The sequence below is a fragment of the Xiphophorus hellerii genome, chromosome 8 (genome assembly GCF_003331165.1).
Source record: "Xiphophorus hellerii strain 12219 chromosome 8, Xiphophorus_hellerii-4.1, whole genome shotgun sequence".
In the NCBI taxonomy this organism is placed as follows: Eukaryota; Metazoa; Chordata; class Actinopteri; order Cyprinodontiformes; family Poeciliidae; genus Xiphophorus; species Xiphophorus hellerii.
In genome coordinates, this window is record NC_045679.1 from 25719884 (window position 1) to 25743510 (window position 23627).

Consider the following 23627-nt stretch of genomic DNA (forward strand, 5'->3'; position numbering starts at 1 on the left):
TCTAACATGCCACTTGCAGCACCTGAGAAGAGTTTAAAAACTGACACACATCCTGTTTAAAATGATCAATCTGGTGAAAAAACTTAAAAAGCAGAACTTGTGACATTTCAGTGGTTACTGAATGTTTGGTTTCGTGTACATGCCATGGTCTGTATGAACATTTAGTGGTTTTGTTTACACTGCAGACTCAGAGGATAACAGTCTGCAGTCGAGTATTGACCTGCTGACTTTTCTGTCTCCCCAAAACATTTGATTAATAAAAACAAAACACAAGAGCTTTTACACACAAATGGGGACCAGTTGGTTTGTAGTTTGGAGTGTTTGGATCTTCTTGTGTCAGGTAAGAATGTTTCTCTCTTCACAGTCTCAGCAAACTCCTTTGATTTTAACACTTCATTTCTAGTTTTTTTTGAAAAGTTTCTTTGTTTTATTTAGTGTTTTATTAGTAGCTGACAGCTAAAAGTAGTAATGGGGAATGTGAAGTTGAAAGGAAACATGTATGAAATGCACAAAACAATATTATTTATTATTGTTTGGTTATTGAAACCTAACTATTGAGACATCACAGCTCAGACACTTTCTCTACATGTGGGTCTCAAACTGCATTCCTCCAGGGCCGGTTTCCTGCACCTCTGCTTCAGCACACCTGGCTGAAACTCATTAGCAGAACTTTGTAGAGCTCGACTGACTGCTAGTGAGGCAGTTTGACCATTTAATTTAAGTATGTAGGACAGGAAACAAATCTAAAAGTTGCAGGGTTCTGTTCCTTTCTAAATGCAGACCACTGGGTTCCATGTTCTGCTTCACATCCTGTTGAAACAATCTGCTTTGTGCAGGATAGATCTTAACATGCTCTTATTAATGACATTGATGGCAGGGTGTCTGTAAATCAAACTGTAGTGAAAAAATGTTTCAGCTCAGAATTTGAATATTGTATGATACGTCAGTATTCTCTGTTGAACATTTTAACAGACAAATAAAGGTGTGTGTGTGCATGGTTGTGTGTCCTGTCTGTTTCTGTGTTGCCCTGCGACAGACTGGTGACCTGTCCAGGGTGACCCCCGCCTCTCGCCCGGAACGTTAACTGGAGATAGACACCAGCAGCCCTCCCGACCCCTCTGAGGGACAAGGGTGTTAGAAAATGGACAGATGGATGAAAATTTATTATATTATTGAAAAATGTAAAATTTCAACAATGTATGAAACTGTTGAGACCATTTTTTCTTTATAAATACAGATTAAGCTTATCATTAAGTGACTCATTTTCAACCCATAAGCTATGAGAACAACATAGTATATGTATATAATATATATACTGTATATACTATGTGACTCCACTGGGGGTTATGAGTTACTGTTCTAACTTAGCTATAATGCAAAATAGAAATTAGCTGTTAAAATAAATGTTTCTCTTCTCCTTTTCTAGACTGCAGCTGCAGAGGAATCACCATGTCAACCTGGATTTGAGTCAGAGATGTTAATATTAAAAGTGATCAAAAAAGCCCTGGAGGAAGGCACAAGACTCGGCAAAGGTATGGACATTGAGTAACATCTGGAAAAGCTGAACTGTCTGACATGGAGGGAAGGAGGGGATATTGAAACTTAAGCTTTTTGCTTTATGTTCAATTGTTAAGAACATAAAAAAAAGCAAATGGAAGAAAACCTCTTTATGATTTCAGCAAAGATCTCATGGCTTATTTCTGTCTCAGGTCATTTTGGGCCTCATCTACAAAGATCTCATATAAGGATTGTTAAATTGCGTGTGCAAAAAATGTATGTGGGTGTGTTGCATGCAGTCTACAGATATTACGAGTGCAATTGACTGCATGTGAAAAAGTGTCGGCCCTCTTTAAATGAGGTCTTGTGCTCCCCCTCCTTCTCTCTTGTACACATTCCCAAATTTATATTAGTTACAAAAACTGATATGACTTTGGAGATTGGGGAAATGGCTGAAGGTTCAGCTTTTGAACAGCTATAAAATAAGACCTTCCTCTTGAAATAAGTGTATATACATATAGCTCCTCATCCTCATTGTTCATTGGCTGTTTACGTTACTGTCGGGTTGATAAAATTCATTTTTTAATTATTTTATTTCCGATGAACTGTGATGCTGCTATGTTAACCTGGGTAACTATTTCTCTTATAGGCATCATTATGTGATACAGTTAAAGATTTATTGTTAAAAAGTAATTTAATGTTTGTAACTAATATTGACGTTTTCACATGTTGAAGAACAAATATTATTAATGCATCATGGTGCTTTAAGTTGCTTCTGAATATTAGACAAGTACTTTTTCACTTTGAGTTTCTGCATGAATTTAATATGTTTATTTTAATTTAATAAGTTATGATAGATGTATTTTTTTAATTATCTATTTCCAGTTGGCTTTACTGACTGCACGGGCCGCACACAGTTTCTCTTCAGCACAGATGACAGCCATTTTGTTGTAGAGACTGATGGAATAATAACTGTGAGTACTGATGTTTGACTGAACTACATTATAGTTATGACAATGTGGTGTGTTTTTACATTGACATTTTATGGCAGCTTAAAACAAAAAAACTGGCACAAAAATGTTATTTATCATCTCCTCCTGGTCAAAATATCAAAATCAAAATATAGTTTCTGTGATTGTCCTGTTTTTAATGGAAAACATGTAACACCGCAGGAAGATTTTTAACCGTTAAATCTCTGGGAGGGACATATGGAGGGTATTTTCTTATACATATGAAAGCAGAAAATGATAGAGGATAGTAGATACTGAAGAAATTCACACACAAAAAAGCAATTTTGAAAAAAAGATTCATACATTAGAATAACAGTAATACAGGAGCAAAGACATTACAAATGAAAATAAAAACTGTAGTTATGTTTACCATTTTAGGACTCATCAAAATTCCTGAAGGTTCATAAATTCAGGCTGGCTGAAACATTTCTCTTTAAACAGAATCACAGGATGGTTAAAGAGATACCAGGCTAATGACCTTTGTTATCTTCGTCCAGGTAAAGAGACGGGCTGTCCTTCATGAGGGGTACCAGAACTTCTCGGTCCATGCCTGGAACTCACAAGGTCAGAAAATGACTCTTCCTGTCAGGCTGCTGTATCAAGATCATCACTATATGAACAACCGTCTGGATGCTGAATTTCATCATGAGGCTCATAAACTCAACACCCAGCTTCATGATCACCTGGACTCTGACAGGAATCAGCAGGTAAGTTAAGATCTGATATTAAATGGGCTGTATAAAAAAGTTGTTCTCCTAAAAAAGTAAACACGTGCACACACACACACACACACACACCCCCACACCCACACACACAATGGATGTACCACAGCATGTAAAAAAACCTTCCTGGTTGAACATTTAGTTGTTACTTGACAGGCAGCTGGCAGTGAGATAAGTATTTGGCTCAAGTAAAGTGATAAATTCAGATGATCATCATACTGGAGCCAGTGTGAGTGACTACTCTGTTTCTTTTTGTTTTTGTTTTTACATCATATGAACACATTGAATGAATATTGATAAAGAAAACAGACATGTAGTGAACTAAAAAGCAACTTTCTAACCTGTTTCTCATCGTCATAGTGACAGGATGATGAGATTATTTTGATTCTCGTCTTCAGAGGCCCATTACAGCCAGATTCCACCCTGGTTTCACGGTTCACCAGACTTTCACAGGTTGGTTCAGTCATTTACAGACAGAATATTTGTTTCCTCAGGATCCAGCTGGTCCTCAGATCCCAGTCCTGTATTTCACCAAATCCAGTCCAGGACTGAAGAGGAGGAAGAGAAGCTTTATTGTCCCTCCCTTAACCATTGCTGAGAGTCATAGAGGACCTTATCCGTTGTTTTTTGGTTCGGTAATAGAAACAAAAATCCAGTGTATTTTCTCTTTATTTATATCATGTGTTTGTAATGTGCATTTACATTTTCCTCAAACTTTCTACATTTCATGTTGTGTTTAGCAGAACTGAATTTGGCTCCAAAGTGGAAAAAAAAAATATTTGTTTTCTGGCCTGTATGTCTTTTATACCAGAAATAATGTAGAATAAATGGTTTAACTAAAACATCTCTTAGGTTTAAGTTAATCAAAAGATATTTGTAACCCACAACAATTTTCTCTCCCTGAACTGTTTTTGCTGATTGTTGTCTCTATTCAACCCTGATCTATGTTGTCCAGATCCGCTCTGATATGGATAAGGTGATGCGGCTCTATTATATGATCACTGGTCCTGGAGCAGATCAGCCTCCTGTTGGTCTTTTCACCATGGACAGAGCCACTGGTCATCTGTATATCACACAGGAAGTGGACAGAGAGAAACAGGACAAGTACATGGTCAGTGTTTTCTCTGCTATCTGTAAGGTGCCTCATTCACACCAGTCCTGTTTCACCACTTTAATAGAACTAGAAAGTCCAGTTGGTTTGGGGAAGTGTGAATGTGCAATCAAACTCTGATGCAGACCAAAAAAAGAGAAATTTAGAGCCCAAAAACCTCAGACTCAGTTCTGATGAAGTGAAACCTGGTACAGTTTGAATTCATATGTGAATGCCAAGCGGACTGGAGACCGCTCAAAAAGCAGGAAACAGAGTGTAGCGCAGAGCATTCTGGGTAAACACAACTAAAATAGTTAAAACTAGTAATAGTTAGTTTCATTAAATCATCAAATAATTTCATTATTTGATTCATGTCTAGTATTAGAGGGTCTTTTGCCAAAAACAAAAGAGAAATCCTCCGACCGTTAAAATCTGACGCTGCTCCATTTTTGTGAAGCAGGAAGTTGAGCTCAGCTTCTTCAGAGGTTTTATGTTATTTCCTTCAATGGGTCTTGGTGCAGCGCCACCACAGGTGAGGAGGTAAATGGATATTTTGAATGCTTACGTTTGTTTGACAGTGTAGTGTGAAAGAGAACCACAGCAGCTGAAAATGTAACAAATGTTGCAACTTTGGTCTCCAATCAAACTGAGTCTACCGGACGTTTTGTTTATTTCTGTGTTTTTCTCTTTAAGTTTTATCAGTTATGTTCTAGTTCACTTTACTTCAGTCTTTCATGGTCATCCTAGTTTCATTATTTGATATGTTTCTTTAGCTGTGTCTTGTTCTTGTTTTCCTTCGTCAGTCCCTTGTTGTGCTTTTAGTCATGTTTATTTCTTAGTTATTCTGTTACTCTAGTTATTCTTTAGTGTCAGAATCATTTTCTGTTTATCAGGTTTCTTTACTGTTAAAATTATTTCCTGCTCTCCTTTGTCCTCCTGTGTATCTTCCCAGCTTCCCTGTGCCACGTTCTCTCCTCCCCTCTGTCTGGTTCCTGCTCCAACCTCTCACACCTGCAATCTATTAGCCCATCAGCTCAGGTCTTTTTCTGGCTCTCAGCCTCCCCAGTATTTAAGCCTCTCATTCTCTCCTACAACTTGCTGGATCCTCTGTTCTACTCAAGTCAGTCGCTTGTGCCTCCCTGTATTTTCCTTGTGTATCCTGGCTGGATGTTCTTTTGGACTTATTTTGAGTTGTTTCCCTGGTTCATGTATTTTTGTAAGTGTTGAGCATTTCTTCATCCTATTTTTTTCATTAAATTGCCAAACTCAGCCGCTGCCTCCACCTCTCTGCATTTGAGTCCAACATTATTCCAACATCATGACAGTGACATCAGCAATTAAACTTGATGCTTTTCGGTCTAATTTATTTTGTTACATCTGCGATATAACATGGTGGCATGTAAATCTTGCACAGATTTGATCAAAATATTCCCGTGTCTTCACTTGACTCTACAGAGAATTCAGTAACTCAATCTGTTACAGAATACTTAATTGTAATTATTGAAAACTTAAAAAAAATTAAGTACTTTTTAATACCTGCACAAAGATGTATACAGTAAAAATCAAATGATTTTTCACCATTATGAAATGAAAGTAGGAAGACACAATATAATTGTTCTGGTGATTAAATTTTTTTTAATCATTTTACAGCTTATAGCCCATGCTATGACACAGGGAGGTGCAAATGTAGAGGAGCCTATGGAAATCATAATCAATATAATTGACCAGAATGACAACAAACCTATTTTCAATCAGTCCATCTATATGGGAGAAGTTCCAGAAGCCTCACAAAAAGGTAAAGTTACACACATAAATAATGTCTTAGTTTACATGTGTAGATATAAGTGCAAAAATGTTATTACAAATATTTACAACTTTTAGCTTTTGTGACCTGAATCAGCTGCATACTGAGGAGGAAACAGAATTACCTCATCAGTCTGCAGTCAAGATCTCAGTCATTGTTCTGCTGATGAGACCATTTCAGATTCATCCACAAAAGTTTTTGTTGTTTGTTTTGTCGTCCACACGGATTCGGCTTTTTGAGAGAGCAGAAGTGATCATTTCTGAAAGAGGGTCCCAGAGTGGATACATTTCAAGACCTCAGTTTCATGTTTCAGTGTATACATGTGAGCCGAGACGTTTTTTTGTTTTTTTTTAACTACTGCTGCAGCTTTCTTTGGATCCCATTCACCTCACTTTTATAAATAACATGGTGACATTCAGTGTTGTTTGTTTTTTGTTCTGTGGCAGTGTTAGAGCGCCACCAATTGACTCGGCGTACCCTCTACAGCAGGGGTCTCAAACTCGCGGCCCGAGGGCCAACTGCGGCCCTTGGGACGATAGTTTGTGGCCCCCGCCTTAATATGAAAGTTTAATGTCAGTGCGGCCCGCCAGTTTGATATAATTGGCACTTTTCAGTGTTGTGTGCGGAGCTGAACGAACCTACCAATCACGGTGGAGTATATTGCTCTCGGGGGCGGGACATCGGCCGGGCCTATTTGCATTTTCTATTCGTCATTATTTGCATGCGGTACATGCGCAATTTCCGTGGTCGCTCCCGCTTCACGTGCTTCAGCATCCAGTCTAGACCCGGAAGTTGCTGATCAGTGTAACGTAATTAAGGTTAGGCGCTGTAACGCTTGGGTTGTGTTTAAGGGAGGAGAGGAGGCGGCAGATTCGTCAGGACGGTCAAAAACTCACAACCACACTGGTACTGGGAATTCCACAGTGTTGTCCTTTAATAAATACGCTCTTCACCAACCTTACAAAGCCCGGCTGAACGGCTGCTATATTATCAGACATGAAAATTGAGCAGCGTCCAAACAACCCGTAATATTACTAAAAAGTTAGGGAGCTAACATGTCCGTCTAGCACGTTTCTCCCACGCTCTCTACAGAGAAGCCGTGGCGCATACTTCTGACATCACTAGCAATGCTAGAGTATCTTAAAGAGACACTACACAATTACGGCTGTTACAGTGCCTGACTACGGCCAAATATGGTAATAGGCAATCAGAAAGGTTTGGCTGAGGAGACCGTGTGTGTGAATGCGGCCCAGCCTCACCCAGACTCTACCTCCAGCGGCCCCCGGGTACATTGAGTTTGAGACCCCTGCTCTACGGTGTTTTAACTGGTGCAACTCATTATTTCTCAATTTATTTTACAAAAATTCAGACACTGATGGTGGCAAGCAACTAGATAGTTGGCACAACCCTCTGGCAGTCGGACAGAGGCTTCGGTTCTGGTTCTGGTCCTGCTCTGCATACCCAGAACCAAACATGGAGAAGCAGCATTCAGCTTCAGTGCACCACAAATCTGGAACAAACTTCCAGAAAAGTGCAAAACAGCTGAAACACTGAGTTCCTTTAAATCAAGGACAATTTATTTAGAGATAAATATTCATTAGATGTTTAATTTGAGCCTTTCTAACTTTTCTTTTCTTTCCTACATTATTTTACTGAAATTTATTTATTTAAACCATGTAAAGCTCTTTGAATTGTCTTCAGATTGCAGCATCTCAGTTATTAAAATAGAAAAGGCACTGTGATGACTTTTAGTGATTTGTCAAAATTTAGAAAAACCTTTGACCTGAATGACCTGTCTAAAGGAACCTGGAATCATCAGCTGGACATGAAGAGCCTCTCAGCTCAGCCTCTGTTACATCTCTGTTGATAAACTGATGTCTGCTCTCACTGACCTGCTTCGTGTTTCCTCTTGATTAGGTTTTGAGGTGATTCAGGTTGTGGCCACGGATGCTGATGAGCCAAATACTGAAAACTCTGACATCCGTTACAGTATAATGCGTCAGAGCCCAGAGCAGCCCGGCCCCAACATGTTTATCATCAACCCAGTTACTGGAGTTATCACAGTCAACGAAGTTGGACTGGACAGAGAGGTGAGAATTCTGACAATAGTTAATCAACTTTATCTCTATATCACATTTCAAAGACTGTTAGGGTAGTCAGAGTGTCTCACTGAATCCTCGTGGTCAGATTTCCTGTTGATAACATGTAGCTTTACACTTTGGTCAGAATTCAACCTTCATGTGGAGCCTGAGAATAACTTAATTCACTAAATAAGTTTGAGGCAAGTTTTATAAAACTCAGTTCAGATTATTTTTCCAACATATGATGCAGTGATCAGCAACTGATCCATCAGTGTAATTTGTAGCCATCAGTAGACAAAGTTGTTGATTCAAGTCCATGTTTGTCACAACAGAAAATCCCTCAATACACACTGGAAGTACAGGCAGCTGACGTGAAGGGAGAAGGTTTGACTGGATTTGCCAAAGTGATCATCAAGGTGACGGACGGCAACGATCACGCTCCGGTCTTTACAGAACCTTCTGTAAGTAGAACACATGAGACTGTTTTTATTAATCTGCTCTTCATTTTGTAGATGGTGGTCATATTCTACTACAGTATGATAGTAATTACTTAGAATGTTTTATTTAATTTTGCTCATCCCAGTTGATTTGTGCAGCAGATGGTCAGTAAAGCAGTAGATCACTCCGAATGCTATTAGTGAGTCGTTAAAGTACAAAACATATGCTATAAAAAGATGATTATAAAATGATCATGTGGAGGTTTTTCTGTATATTGTCTGACAGCTTCTCTTCCACATCTTGTATCTCAGTATACGGTCACAGTTGAAGAGAATAAAGTAGACGCTCTAGTTGTTAAGATGTTGGTGACAGACGGTGATGAGCCTCATACCATGGCCTGGGATGCAAAGTTCAAAATTATTGATGGAGATCCAGGAAATCTGTTTACTGTGCAAACAGGAACAAACAAACAAGAAGGAATCATCACTGCTGCTAAGGTAGGAGGAACGGCAGGTTCTCACTGCTAGAGCATAAATGTTAAACAAGATTCTTTATTACACTGTTTTTAATAAAGGGACATTTTTATAAACATAGTATAGGTAAGTGATTGTACTGTTAATGTCTGATCAGTTGATCTATGATGATCTTTCTTTCATTAAACCAGGGTCTGGACTTTGAGAGAACCAGTAATCACACTCTACTGGTTACAGTGGTGAATGAGGCTCCTCCTTCTGTTCCATTGGTCACTTCCACTGCTACAGTGGTGGTGACTGTGCTGGATGTCAATGAACCCCCCATCTTTGAATCAGAAGAGACGCATGTGTCTAAAAGTGAGGACCTTGCTGTGAACAGCCTTGTGGTGAAGTACACAGCTTCTGATCCAGACTCTGCACGCAAACAAAAAGTCATGTAAGGAAAATCCTCCAACTTGAAGAGTCACAGCATGCATATTTAAATTAGATTTCATTTATGTTGTACATCTGAACCAATCTTGTTTCCCAGTGGTAATTAATCAGGCAGAAAATGTTACTATGGCAACACTGATAGATGGATTTGTTTTTTTAAATCATACTGCTTGTAAAGTCTCGCTTTGTCTTATCATATATATCAAATTTTGTCCTTGATGTCCAGGTATAAACTAATTAGTGACCCAGCTGGCTGGCTTGACATTGATAAGGAGACTGGTGTGATAACAGCGAGAAACCAAATGGACAGAGAATCCAGCTTTGTTAAGAAGGACATCTACACAGCTCTGATTGGTGCATATGATGATGGTGGGTGTGAGGGTTAACTGTCTTAAACGTTTTGGGAACTCTTTATAAACCACAGTGTAAGTTAAAAGGAATTTAATTTAATGGTTTGAGCTAAATTTCAATTCAGTTCAAATTCAAAAATTAGAGAGATGTTGGAGTTGGGAGCCACGTCTCAGTAAAACACATTACACTGTATTACCTATACCCTTATCAGGGCTTGAAGCTCATCCATCTTATTAGCTAATGATCTCATGTTGTCCATTACAATGGATGGTAGAAATGGTTAGAACTTCCTCCTTCTGTCTCTCCTCTTCACTCCTGCTCTGCATCCACATGGCCTCCTTTTCAACTCCTCTGGGATTTCTGGCTTCAGCTACGGTATTATTTCAGCTTTTCAGATGTTAGACAGTTGCTCCCTGTTGTAAACCACTCTATCACTATGGTTGTGCATCACAACACAATAGCAAAGTATAAAAAATTCTGCCAGAAATCAGCTCAACTACACAGCACCCAAATCAAAGATGGAACTGTTGAACAAAAAAAGCTATTTTTTCCCCAAAAAGCATGGAATGAAAGTTTGAAAATGGAAAAAATCTCAATGCAGGTAAAAATCTGCAATTCCAGGTTTTACTAAAAAATTCAATTCTAGAATTGACTTGCCTCTTGACTCTTGAAAAGAGTTCTTTAGAATATTTTCTCTTTTCTTGAAGAGATTTTCAACTACTTCCTCAGAGGATCATTGAAGGTGTCAACATGCTTCACTGCTTCACTGCTGTTTGCCTTTCATGTCTCCAGATCAGATCCCAGCTACAGGAACTGGAACTCTGATCATTACACTTAAGGATGTCAACGACAACGCTCCCATTATTGAAGAACGTTCTATTATAGTATGTACACACGTTAGGAGATCAACATTTCTTAGGTCTGGTTGTTTTGTAGAGTTGTCCTGGTTTGAAAATATTGTTAGTTTCAAACAGAATTTTTATGTTAAATTAAGATGGCAAAAGCAAAATGTCCTCAGATTCAGGAAGAGCAGTGTGGTTTTCGTCCTGGTCGTGGAACACTGGACCAGCTCTACACCCTCAGCAGGATCCTGGAGGGTGCATGGGAGTTCAACCAGTCTACATGTGTTTTGTGGACTTGGAGAAGGCGTTCGACCGTGTCCCTCGGGGAGCCCTGAGGGGGGTTCTCCGGGAGTATGGGGTACCGGGCCCTTTGATACGGGCTGCCAGGTCCCTGTGTGACCGGTGTCAGAGTCTGGTCCGCATTGCCGGCAGTAAGTCGGGCTCGTTTCTGGTGAGAGTTGGACTCCGCCAGAGCTGCCCTTTGTCACAGATTCTGTTCATTACTTTCATGGACAGAATTTCTAGGCTCAGCCAAGGTGTTGAGGGGATCCGATTTGGTGGCCTTAGGATCGCATCTCTGCTTTTTGCAGATGATGTGGTTCTATTGGCTTCATCATGTCGTGATCTGCAGCTCTCGCTGGAGCGGTTCGCAGCCGAGTGTGAAGCGGCCGGGATGAGGATCAGTGCCTCCAAATCCGAGGCCATGGTCTTGAGCCGGAAAAGGGTAGAGTGCCTTCTCCGGGTCAGGGGGGATGTCTTGCCCCAAGTGGAGAAGTTCAAGTATCTCGGGATCTTGTTCACGAATGGGGGAAGAAGGGAGCAGGAGATCGACTGGCGGATTGGCGCAGCGTCTGCCGTCAAGCGGTCGCTGTACCGGTCCGTCGTGGTGAAGAGAGAGCTGAGCCAAAAAGCAAGGCTCTCGATTTACCGGTCGATCTACGTTCCCACCCTCATCTATGGTCATGAGCTTTGGGTCATGACCGAAAGAACGAGATCACGGATACAAGCAGCTGAAATGGGTTTTCTCCGTAGGGTGTCTGGGCTCTCCCTTAGAGATAGGGTGAGAAGCTCAGTCATCCGGGAGGGACTCAGAGTAGAGCCGCTGCTCCTTCACACCGAGAGGAGCCAGTTGAGGTGGCTTGGGCATCTGGTCAGGATGCCTCCTGGACGCCTCCCTGGTGAGGTGTTCCTGGCACGACCCACCGGGAGGAGGCCCCGGGGAAGACCCAGGACATGCTGGAGGGACTATGTCTCTCGGCTGGCCTGGGAACGCCTAGGGATTCCCCCGGAGGAGCTGGAAGAAGTGGCTGGGGAGAGGGAAGTCTGGGCCTCCCTTCTGAAGCTGCTACCCCCAAGACCCATCCCTGGATAAAGCGGAAGAAAATGGATGGATGGATGGATGGAAAGCAAAAACTACAAATATAATTTGTGTTTTAAATCCATTTGGTTTGTTCAGGTGTGCAACAAGAAACCAGCTCCTCAGCTGCTGACTGTAACAGATAAAGATGGACCAGGCTTTGCTTCTCCATACAGCGTGAGCTTACGTGATTCTGCTACGGCCAACTGGATCGCTAGAGTGAACGACGCCAGTATGTATACGAGATAAACCCAACTGATCATGATTCAGTCTACAAGCAACACCAACGAATTAAACAATCAATCACAGTTCCTTTGACAAAGTAAAACTAAGTGGAAGGAATCTGCACTTAGTGGCAGAATAGAGACTAACCACTATATTTATATGTATTATATTTGCAGAAACTACAGTGTAATCTAAGCTGAAAAGGATGATCAAACATTTTTGGTTATCATCTCTCATTCTTGGATGCTACCCAGTTTGCTGCTGTTCTTGTCAGAACTATGTGTCACCTACGTTGTTTAAGTGAAGAAGAAGAAGAAATCTAACACTGATGGAATTCCTGATAAATTATTGTTTGTTTTTTTCTCTTGATTGCAGGAACAGCGATTATCCTGACTTTGAACCGTGAGCTAGAGAACGGAAATTACGCTGTAGTCATGACTGTTTCAGACACGTCTGGTCTGTCTCAGGTCAGCACAGTCACAGCTGCAGTGTGTGACTGCACTGGAGAAGAAGTGAACTGCCAGAAGAAAAATGTTGGTGGCTCCAACCCGCCAGTCATCCTGGGAATACTGAAAGGCATCCTAATGCTGCTGTTCAGTGAGTTTGAATCTTGTTAAGCTTTGAGATGAATAGAGTCTTCTTCAATTTGAAGATACAGCTTTGAATTCAAGAGACCAAGAACCATTTTATACTGAGAATCTGTAAACTAGTATATTGCATTATTATCATGAAAACACAAGACAAACACTGATGTCCATGAAGTTTTAATAATTTACAATCAACAAAGTTCACAAAACAATTGTGCATGCTTCAGATAAAACTAATACAATGATTTTATTCATATTCAACACTAAACTTTACCGTCAATGACTCCAGCAGTCTCTAAATGATCCAATCCCTAAGATATAATTCTTCATTAGAGCACACATTAGTCTGGTGTGGAATGAAAAATGTGACAAAAACAGCCCCAGTCACAGCCAGCTGCCTACCTTACCTTGCTGTTGGTCCGGTTCTTGTTTCCTGTTGGCTTAATGTCTCTGCTTTACTCGTTTCCAATTGTAAGGAACTTCTTCTATAAATAATAACTGTAGTGATTTGGGTTTTCTGTGTGTTTATTTAGGTTTCTGTGTTCTTTAGAGTCTCTGTGTTGTCCCATCTACCCCTTGATTGAGTACAGCTGTTCCTCGTTTCCCCTGATTGTCTCCTGGTGTATTTAAACCCACCTGTGCTCCTTGTTCTTTATTGGGTCCTTGTCTAGTCGTCTTGTCTGCTGTCAAGTCTCTCGTTAGACGTCAATTGTGCGACCAGTTGCTACCAGTTATGAGCTCTTAGCCTTACGCTCATTCTGTGCTGCCTGGACTTTGTATTTTTGTATTTTGACATCTTAATTAAACTTATCATTTCTTCAATTCTACCTGAGCCCATTGCATCTTCCTCACCATCTCTACCGCAAAACATGACACCAACACTTTGTTCACATCTGACAAATGGGGCTATCTGCCCCATGGACACTAAAGAAAATCAAGGTTTGCACCAGACTGACCTGCTGGTCTTGAGGTGTGTGATTCACATATCAGTGACAAGAAGACGTTCTTTCAGAAAGTCGTCTTGTTTTGGCTAAGATTCCTGTTTTGGGAATAAAAGCAGATTCTCTGTGCACTGCAGGTGACTGATCTGTGCTGCTTGCAGCTTAGCTTTCAAACTGCTACCTGAAATATTTTTGCTGAACCAGAGTTCAGATGTACAGAGAGAAAATGGAATAAAGCAGGCTCTCCAACTTCCTAATCTTTCTTCTTGGGGAAAAAAATCAGTTTTGTCATGTTACTGCTACTAGAAAATGTAAAAAGTATAGCAAAACATTGAATTGTTTTTTCTAAAAATCGATGAGTTGGTGCAAGCCCTACCATAGATATACAGTTTGGAACAAATGGGATGTAAAACACATGAAGATTATGCTAAAAATGATAACAGCACATGACAGAAGCATGTGATAATGAATATAAAAACACTGAGAAAACTCACATCAAACGATGATTGAAAAGCACAAAGAGCTGTACTTCTGTGCTTGGTGGCAGTAATTTGACACTTTTTTAGCAAGATTAACATGAGGAACTTGTGTGATCATAGGATGTGGCTTTAGGAGATAAGAAGCTGCTCGCTCTATTAGTTGGGGCAATAGAATTTATCGGCAGCCGACACAATCATCCACGCAGTAATTAATGATTGAGTCTTCTCTTTATTTAGTGCTGGGGCTGCCGTTCTTTCTGTTTGTGAGGCGAAGGAGAACCGCAGAGGAACCTGTTGAATTCAACGATCTCAACGACAAGTTTGAGGAAGAGAAGATGGAGGAGAGAGAGAACCTTCAGGTGAACAGGGACAAAGGCTGATTCTGCTCAGACACTCAGACGTTTCAGCTAAACTTCAGACAATATAGTGTTATGTTTTACTGAAATCTAACTTCATGTGAAAATGTATATTGAATATCTAATTCTAATGCACACTGAACATAAATGGGTACATTAATTATCCAAGGGGGTTGAGAGGGGCAAGTGGGGGTAACTGGTGTAAAGGAAAATGATTATTTGTTGGCGCTTAATACAGTTAATCTACGACATGTGTAACAGTTATATACAATACTCTTATTTGGAACAGGTCTCGTCTGAGATGCGGTAAGCAGACAGAGCAGGGCCCTTTGCCTCCCCCACACTAGAGCAATAAATTTGCATTCCAATGGAAGTGGGGACTACGGAGGTGTCTGTGAAATCTCATCTTAGGACGTTTGGCGCCAGGGATCTTCCGTATCAGGCAGCGATGGGCACGAAGTGGTCCGCCTTTGCTTAGATAAAAAAAACAGACACCTTTGCTATAAATCAGGAAGTCACAACTTTCTTTGGGGGCCTGAGGGAGTTCTAATTGGTCGAAGAGCAGAACGCCTTCTTTGCATATATTAAATAGGGAAACGCCTCTTTGGTTAAAATTTCAGGGCAGCACCGGAGAGGGGCTGAGAGAGTTTTTTTTCATCTTTTCTCCACGAGGGCGCCTTTGTCTGTCTTATATGTTTTGTGTTCGTCTGTCTTCCCTTGTGTGTTTTTATTTTCATGAGAAAATGCATATCTCTGTATCTCTGCAGCTTTGTTGTCGATTGCTTTGTATGAGATTAAACTCTGTGATCTGTGACGTCATTCTGTTTCGCCGTACTTTTGCAGCCGTGATGACATCCGCTCGCGACCCGGCTAACAGGAGGAAAAGGAGAGCCATGCTTTTCCAAAATTTAAGCTAACATAATAACTTTCCTCTTTAACAATTTGGGGGCTCGTTCGGTTACGGATTCTGAGCGGGTGGAGCTGTCACGCGTTGGCCTGGTTCGGCTCGGTGAGGTGAGATACTTTTGATTATTTTTTGTTGTTTGCACCGCCGTGTGCTGGAAAAAGGCGAGCTAGATTGTTGCGGCTGTATCCAGCCACGCGGAGTTCACGGAGCTGCACAGGTACAGAGATTGTGTTTATAAAAGAGTCGATGGTTGAGTGATTGGATTATAAATACACGACACAAGAGGACCGTAGCGGGTCCAGACGTAGGGCTAGCTTACCCTATTGTCAGAAGGCTGGGGTTTTCTTAGTTTTTGGTTCTTTTCCCCGGAGGGTTTATTCTTGTACCTCTAAATTTAAAAAGAATTTGGTAATTGTGTATCAATTTGGTAGTTTGGGCTTGTATTGGCCCGGAGACTGACTCATCTCCAGTAGACTTACAATTGGCTTAACAAGGCTGAATCGCCTGTCTTCAGTCAGACGTAGTGCCTTAGCAAGGCAAATCGTTTGTCTTCAGTAAGACGAAGTGACTGAGCTGGGTTGCGTCGCCCATGGTGACGAATAGAAATGCATTTTTAAAGCCGGCATTTTATTTTTCTTTTTCCCCGTTGTCTCTTCCGTTTGTCCGACACCGTCTTTGTGTTTCTCTGTGTGTCGCGATCTGTGCTTGTTGCCGCGACACGAGGCTGTGTGCTCCAGAGCTCTGGGTGTGTGTCTGGGTGTGTGTATGTGTGCATGCGTGTATCTGCGTGTGTATCTGTGTGGCCGTGTGTGTGCGCGTGCGCGAGTTCGGGCTGGCTGTGTGTTTGAGCAGAGTGGTAAGTTGTTTGCAAAGCGCTGTTTGCGTGAACGTGAGTTGCTTTTGCTGCGTTTTATTGTAAAGTTATTATGGACACTGAGTTGCGACACGTGCTATACGCTATTTTATGGTCGGGGTTCGTCTTAACGGGGACAGTAGAACGATGGCGAACACGTGGTCGTTTAGTTTAAAAAATAAATAAATAAATAAATAAAAATAGGAGTTAAGTACATAAAACTGGTACCAGCAAACAAAATTATTGGTTGTGGTTTGATTTTAACATAACTTTGAGATTTTTTTTAAACGTGCACGGGGAATTAAAAGGTTCCTGACGATTGGAGTTTAAAATTAATTAAATTGACACATGAAAATATGTTAATAAAACATTGGACAATTCCTGAAACTTCAGTAAATTTTCATATAAACTTCAGTAAAATTGATATAAATTACAGTAAAATTTGATAGAATAATGACCACAGACTGACACTTGGGGACTGATGAAATTCTGACTGACTATAAAACCTGGCCAGATGTGTGGGTTTTGTGTTTTCTGTAACATGTTTTGTGTTTTTGTGTTGTGTTGCAATTCATTTTGGTGTGAAAGTGTGTGTGATTGGAGATAAAATATCACTGGGTATTTCATGTCTTATAAATACAGAGAAATTTTTAGTGCTGTTATGTGGTGCAAAATTTCCAGTTTTTACGAACATCCTCTGTGTTAAATTGGACTAAATTATTAAAATTAAACAATAACAGCAGTAAGTGTGACCTGCAGTGAAAAGTTTGGAAGGTGATTAAAGGATAGAATCTTGATTAAATAAATCATCTTAACAACTTGAAAATAAATTATGGGTTCTACGGTTAAATAAATGAATAAATAAATAAAGAAAGAAAGAATAAGCCAAGAAAATTAGGTCACAGAGGATTGTAGAAATGCTGTCTTGGCAAATTAATAGATAAATACACACATGATTGGGTAGAGAAATAAATAAACTAAAAAGTATGTAGCGTAGACAACTAAAATATTAGCTTAAATGTTAAGTATTCCTTTTAGGCTGACGAGGAAGTAGTAAAATAGAATAAATTACAATGAGTAAAACAGGACTTTTTTTCATGAGTTGAGGATAAGAATAAACGGAGATTTTTAGAGACACAGGCTCTGACTGTAAGAGGAATTGCTCAGATGACAACAAACTGCAATATGCAACTGACTCTAGATATTTTCACAATCAGTCTTTTTCAAACTGACCAAAACTTTAAGATAGATAAAATATTGTTAAATCTACAGGAATTATGGATGAATAAGACAGAATAAAATAGAAGTAACTCATTTGTTGACTAGAAATTGATTGAATATAGAAAAAGTGTGCTACACTGTACAAATTTGTTGTTAAAGGATAATATTAAGTTTGAAATACCTTATGGGATAATGGTAAAGATCATATGGAACTTTTGTAGAGAACAGGGGACTTGCAGCCCCCTTGCAGCCGCTCCAGGAGGGCCACAGAGCTGGGCTGTAACTGCTACCCCACAAGATTCAACTAATTAACATGTGAAGCTTTTTGCATACCATTATTTTTTAAGTGTGAAGTAACCCCCACTTGCAGTAGCTCAGCAAGACAGAACGAGAGGGTGTGATGTAAATCACTTTCGCTCCCAACATCTAAAAGTACCTCCTGACAAAATATCAGTAGTGGTACGACGAAAGGTTTTTTTTAAGTTCAAATTTTACAATTAGAGACTAAAACATATCTGATGCTTTACGTGCCAAAGCCTACTAAAGTATTTAAAGAATTGGGAGTTCTTCCTGACATCCTTATCGGCTCTCTTTCCTGCCATATAAGTCAGTTCCTCCGAGAGGTGAAAGGGGGTTTTATGGTGGGCTCCAGAATTTGTTTTATGGTCTGACAATAGAGATTGCTCAGAATAGGGTAGTGACTTTAAAATATAACTTGTGAAATATAAGCATATACGGATTTCATAAATTTTAGAGAGTCTTTATCATTACATAAGGCAGGTTTGTGCTTAGATTTAGTGAAACATTTTCTCTTTAGTGTAAATAGTTTAAGCAAGTAAATACTTAGTGAGCAACGGACGCTCAGGTGGAAACTTGAGGTTTCCGACCGAAGAAGATCAGGCTGCAAGAGGATCATCATTAACTTTTTATTGCGTGTTTTTCGTTCGTTGTGAACTCTGAAAAGGACTTTCGTTTCGTTTTTTGCGCGCATTTTTTGAACATTTCCTGACGAAGACTTCGTATTTTTTGAGAGACTGTCGATGGACATTTGAAAAAAAAAAAAAAAAAAAAAACAGAAAAAGACGGACAGCAGATTGTAATTTTGTGTCTTTCTCATTTGATAGATTGTAATTTTGTGGTGAATGTTGTCTTTTAAGTTGCAGAGCATTTCTTCCTGATTTTCTATGTATGTCCCGGCTTTATGTTTTATTTTTGTTTTACACTTTGGGTTTTTGTTTGTCCTGTGTTTTGGTTGGATTGTGATAATTTTGTTTTATGTTTTTATATTTTTGTAAGGATAAGTCTTTCTACACCTTGGGTTTTGTTTCAAAGGGGGATTGTATGTAATTAGGGTACGTCACTCTTTTGTCTTTTTATTTTTCGGTTTTTTCATACATAGTTTTGGTTCGGTATTAGAAGGCTTACTCAATTTATTGAGGTCTTTTGAAAAAGACCTCAAAAGGGGGATTGTAAAGGAAAATGATTATTTGTTGGCGCTTAATACAGTTAATCTACGACATGTGTAACAGTTATATACAATACTCTTATTTGGAACAGGTCTCGTCTGAGATGCGGTAAGCAGACAGAGCAGGGCCCTTTGCCTCCCCCACACTAGAGCAATAAATTTGCATTCCAATGGAAGTGGGGACTACGGAGGTGTCTGTGAAATCTCATCTTAGGACGTTTGGCGCCAGGGATCTTCCGTATCAGGCAGCGATGGGCACGAAGTGGTCCGCCTTTGCTTAGATAAAAAAAACAGACACCTTTGCTATAAATCAGGAAGTCACAACTTTCTTTGGGGGCCTGAGGGAGTTCTAATTGGTCGAAGAGCAGAACGCCTTCTTTGCATATATTAAATAGGGAAACGCCTCTTTGGTTAAAATTTCAGGGCAGCACCGGAGAGGGGCTGAGAGTTTTTTTTCATCTTTTCTCCACGAGGGCGCCTTTGTCTGTCTTATATGTTTTGTGTTCGTCTGTCTTCCCTTGTGTGTTTTTATTTTCATGAGAAAATGCATATCTCTGTATCTCTGCAGCTTTGTTGTCGATTGCTTTGTATGAGATTAAACTCTGTGATCTGTGACGTCATTCTGTTTCGCCGTACTTTTGCAGCCGTGATGACATCCGCTCGCGACCCGGCTAACAGGAGGAAAAGGAGAGCCATGCTTTTCCAAAATTTAAGCTAACATAATAACTTTCCTCTTTAACACTGGGTACCTTGTATGGGACGCATGGTGGAGAGGGGAATTCAAAGAACTATTGACCCTTGGTAACTACGTAACGACGTCACTTAGTCATTCAAAGCACCATGAAGGACGTTGGAAGTGAGGATCGGGAGTATTGAACTGAGCGACTGAAATTGTTTTTGCCAGTTTTTTCTTGGCTTCTACTTGTTCAAGTCGAGCTAATTTTTATTTATTTTTTTAGCGTAACAGACCTGATTAAGGTTCACAGACGGAGGTATTTACTAAATCTTGAAATAGCTAGCTTTGCCTGAATTCACAAAACATGATTTATGTCGCTGTCATAAACAGTTTCCCCTTAAACCAGAGCAGCCTTAAAAACATACAGAAGACGAGATGCTAACCAGTTTTTCCCGTACATGCTAGGCTACATGACGGTGGAGCATCGTTTTCATGTTTACTGATGTTAGTACCTTTGCCATAAAGCAATATTTTATATCTTTATAATCATACTTGCTTATAAAATATATGAACGTTAATCTTCTTGCCTTGTAAAAAGTGTTCGCTGGCGGATACACAGAGGGCTAACGGTCATTATGATTGACGGCTGCTGTTCATCGCTGCCATATCTTTCCTCGTTAAAGGTTATACAATAAAATAACAAGTTTGGTTTCTCTTCTTACCCGTTTGTGCTGCCGACTGCGCAGCATCCTGTGATAATTTTTACTGTGAAATCAACTAGTTAAAAGTGACATTAGGGTACCAGATGTACGGTTTTTGACAGGCTTTACAGGAGAAGGTTGTTTTGACGTCCATCATGGCGGAACAGGCCAAATTTCGAAGAGAGTGACGTCACGTGCAGAAGGTCAATAAGTGTTGTTCTGGACTTGTAAAAGCACAATTGAATAGATTCTACAGATATTTTTTTTCTATAAATTCAATTTCACAATTACAATCAACAAATACCGTTTTAATAACTCCACCAAAATAAGGTGCAAAAATGCTTTGAGTGCTTTAATAAATAACTTGTGTACACGTTCATTTTTCTTGTACTAATTTTTCCCTCCTTTTCTTCCTGACTGCGCCGCGCCTGAAACATCCTGCTGGTGTTTGACTGTAAGGGAGGCGGTTTCAAGTCGCAAGACCCGGAATATGACTATCTGAATGAAGAGGTTCCCCTTTAAGAAACTGCCTGATAATAAAGGAGAACAGGATGAAGTCATATTGTACATGCTTGGTGTATTTGAAGATTAATGAGATTTTTTTAATGACTGCTTTTAGTTTAATTCCATTAGTTATACATTAGCTGTTGCTGAAAGATAAAATAAGCTGTTTTTTTTTTTATTTGTTTTTTTTTTTTACTTTTTTTGCCTTTTGGACAGAGAGCTTAGTTTTGCAGGCATTTTAAAGATGACATTTATATTTCTGTTTTTCAATACGGAACTTATTGTATTTACTGAACACACACCCTCATTGGCATCTCGATTCATTGGTAAAGTCTGTGCAAAACTTTTAAATTTTGTGTACATCTTTGGTATTCTACAGTTCAGCCCAAAATTATTTAAACATCTCAGATTTAACTCGAGTAATCTTGAAAATTCACTAAGATGCTTTTTTGTTTTGGAAGTAATATTACTTATTAACATTTTAACATCATATTGTCGTTCTAACAGTAATTTTGTGAACAGAGCAAAAATGAGGGTGATGGTAAGGAGGCCTTTCAACCTGGAAGGCTTGGAGTTCATTACAATAAAACAGTAAAAAGAAATGCAAAAGCTGATCAGCAATATAATAAGGGTTTGATTGCTGTAATCACAATAAGGATTTTATTAATTACTAAAGAAAGTAAAAAAGTTTGTTGACACCAACTTCCTGAAAAAATGAATTCTACTTTCTACTGTTGATAAATAATACCTATTACATTGTTTTATTTTCTTAGAGGTGGCTTTCTCATTTACAATCATTTCTTAATTATAAACATTATGAATCAACCAGGAGTATGAATAATTATGGGCTTAACTGTTGCTAGACCTTGGTTGCTAGCCAAAGATGCATCACCCTAAGTTTGAAGAATTAACAGTAAATGTCTTCAGGATGTTGAATATTGATGTTTTGTAATGCAATCATTTCTGTAAATATCATGCTAAAGATAATTTTGGTGTTGGTAGTTGTAGTTGTGCATATTTTTTTCATACTTTTTCTTTTAACTCTGGTTTGAGCTCACAGCAGCAACAGAATATGTTTTATTCCAAGGATGTCTTTTTAATGCTATGAGCTCGGAAAGCAAAAATATATCAGTATATCACTTTATTATTGTCCCCTTAAAATTTTCCTTGAAGCAAGGTGATAAAGATAATTTAAACAATTGAATCACACAACACTGCAAAATAATAAAATGTCTAAGAAACTTGAGTTCTAATATGAATAAAACAGGCTAAACAACAAAACCAAGCCAGATTACGTTTAGAGTTTCTCTGAATAATGAGCCTGGCTAATAAGAAATCATATGGAGAGCAGACAATATCTTCTACTTTTTGTAGAATTCTCCATAAAAAATGTTTTGTTTTAGTCAGGTAATCTAACTCCTCTAATTTTGCGGCCTACTTTTACAATTTGTTTGATCCTGTTCTTGTCTCCGACAGATGGACTGACAAACCAGTCGGGTGATAAAAGCAAAAATGAGGACGGGTTCAATCAAAGAGTAGTAGGAAATGGTCATCAACTTTTTACACACTTCAAACTTATTTAATTTGTAGTCTTATTTAATCTCACCTGTCTTTGTTAACCTCATCCAAATTTTCACTAAATGTCAGCTTTTAGTCAATAACTCCCTGATATCTAAAGGACAGAAGACTCTCCACAGTTCTTCCTTCAAATATGTACTTCTTAACTGAAGAAGCTACCTGAAACGGAGGGTGTTTTTATTAATGGCTTCCTCCTCGCTGAAGGGCCTTAAGGTCCATGCAGGTACAGGACAGTTTTACTGTGGACAATGTCTCTGTCTTACCAGCTTCAGCAGCATCTTCACTTCTTTAGTTTTTGTTCTGGGGTCAATTTGCATATTGTGTCAAATTCGCTGTAGTACAGATCGCTGTACTCTTTGAAGAATTTAAGTTAATATGAGTCAGTAAAGTATATTTGAATTTGAATACAAGTACGGGCCATTTACCATTTACAAACACACCCACACACACACACACACCCACACACACACCCCCACACACACTAAGTCTACACTCTAAAAACAGATGTGTTAAAAAATAACACAAAAAATGTGTTATTAAATTAAAAGCATATTTTGTGTTAATTTTACACATTGTGTGTTAAAATGAATATAATATAACACGCAGTATGTGTTGAATATTTATTTGAATATTTCAACACATAATTGTGTTAGTTTGTGTTTGTCAGGTACACAACCATGAATCTGATTAATCTGCCATTCAAATGGTAATTCATCTCAATAAATTTTCCTTTTAATTAATTTATTTCCTTTTAATTTATTTTTAAACTGTGGTTGTTAATTTAGGGTTGTGATGAGATTTAATAATTTTTAAAATGATGCAGAGGTATTTTTGGGGGGAGTAAATCAACACATAATGATTGATTATCACTTTTCATTAAATTACTACTATTCTTACATAATTTTAATACATGGTTATTTTTTAATTTTTTATTATTTTATTATTTATTAATTTTTATTCATTTTTAATTTTTTAACATTTACAATAAATAACAATTATTACATATATTAATTAGAAAATATATTTGAGCAAAGAAA

General features: G+C 38.9%; 1 protein-coding gene across 1 annotated transcript; it reads left to right on the forward strand.

Annotated features, from left to right (window-relative positions):
• The first annotated feature begins 164 nt into the window (after window positions 1-164).
• Window positions 165-22258, forward strand: LOC116725087 (cadherin-1-like). The gene is made up of 17 exons (XM_032570985.1): window positions 165-340; window positions 1427-1532; window positions 2383-2471; window positions 3005-3214; window positions 3724-3864; window positions 4185-4340; window positions 5970-6114; window positions 8041-8213; window positions 8537-8665; window positions 8954-9139; window positions 9307-9551; window positions 9774-9916; window positions 10691-10782; window positions 12197-12329; window positions 12698-12919; window positions 14567-14688; window positions 20968-22258. Exons 1-17 carry the CDS (start codon window positions 290-292, stop codon window positions 21028-21030), a joined length of 2406 nt encoding a protein of 801 aa, XP_032426876.1. The 5' UTR covers window positions 165-289; the 3' UTR covers window positions 21031-22258.
• The last annotated feature ends 1369 nt before the right edge of the window (window positions 22259-23627 follow it).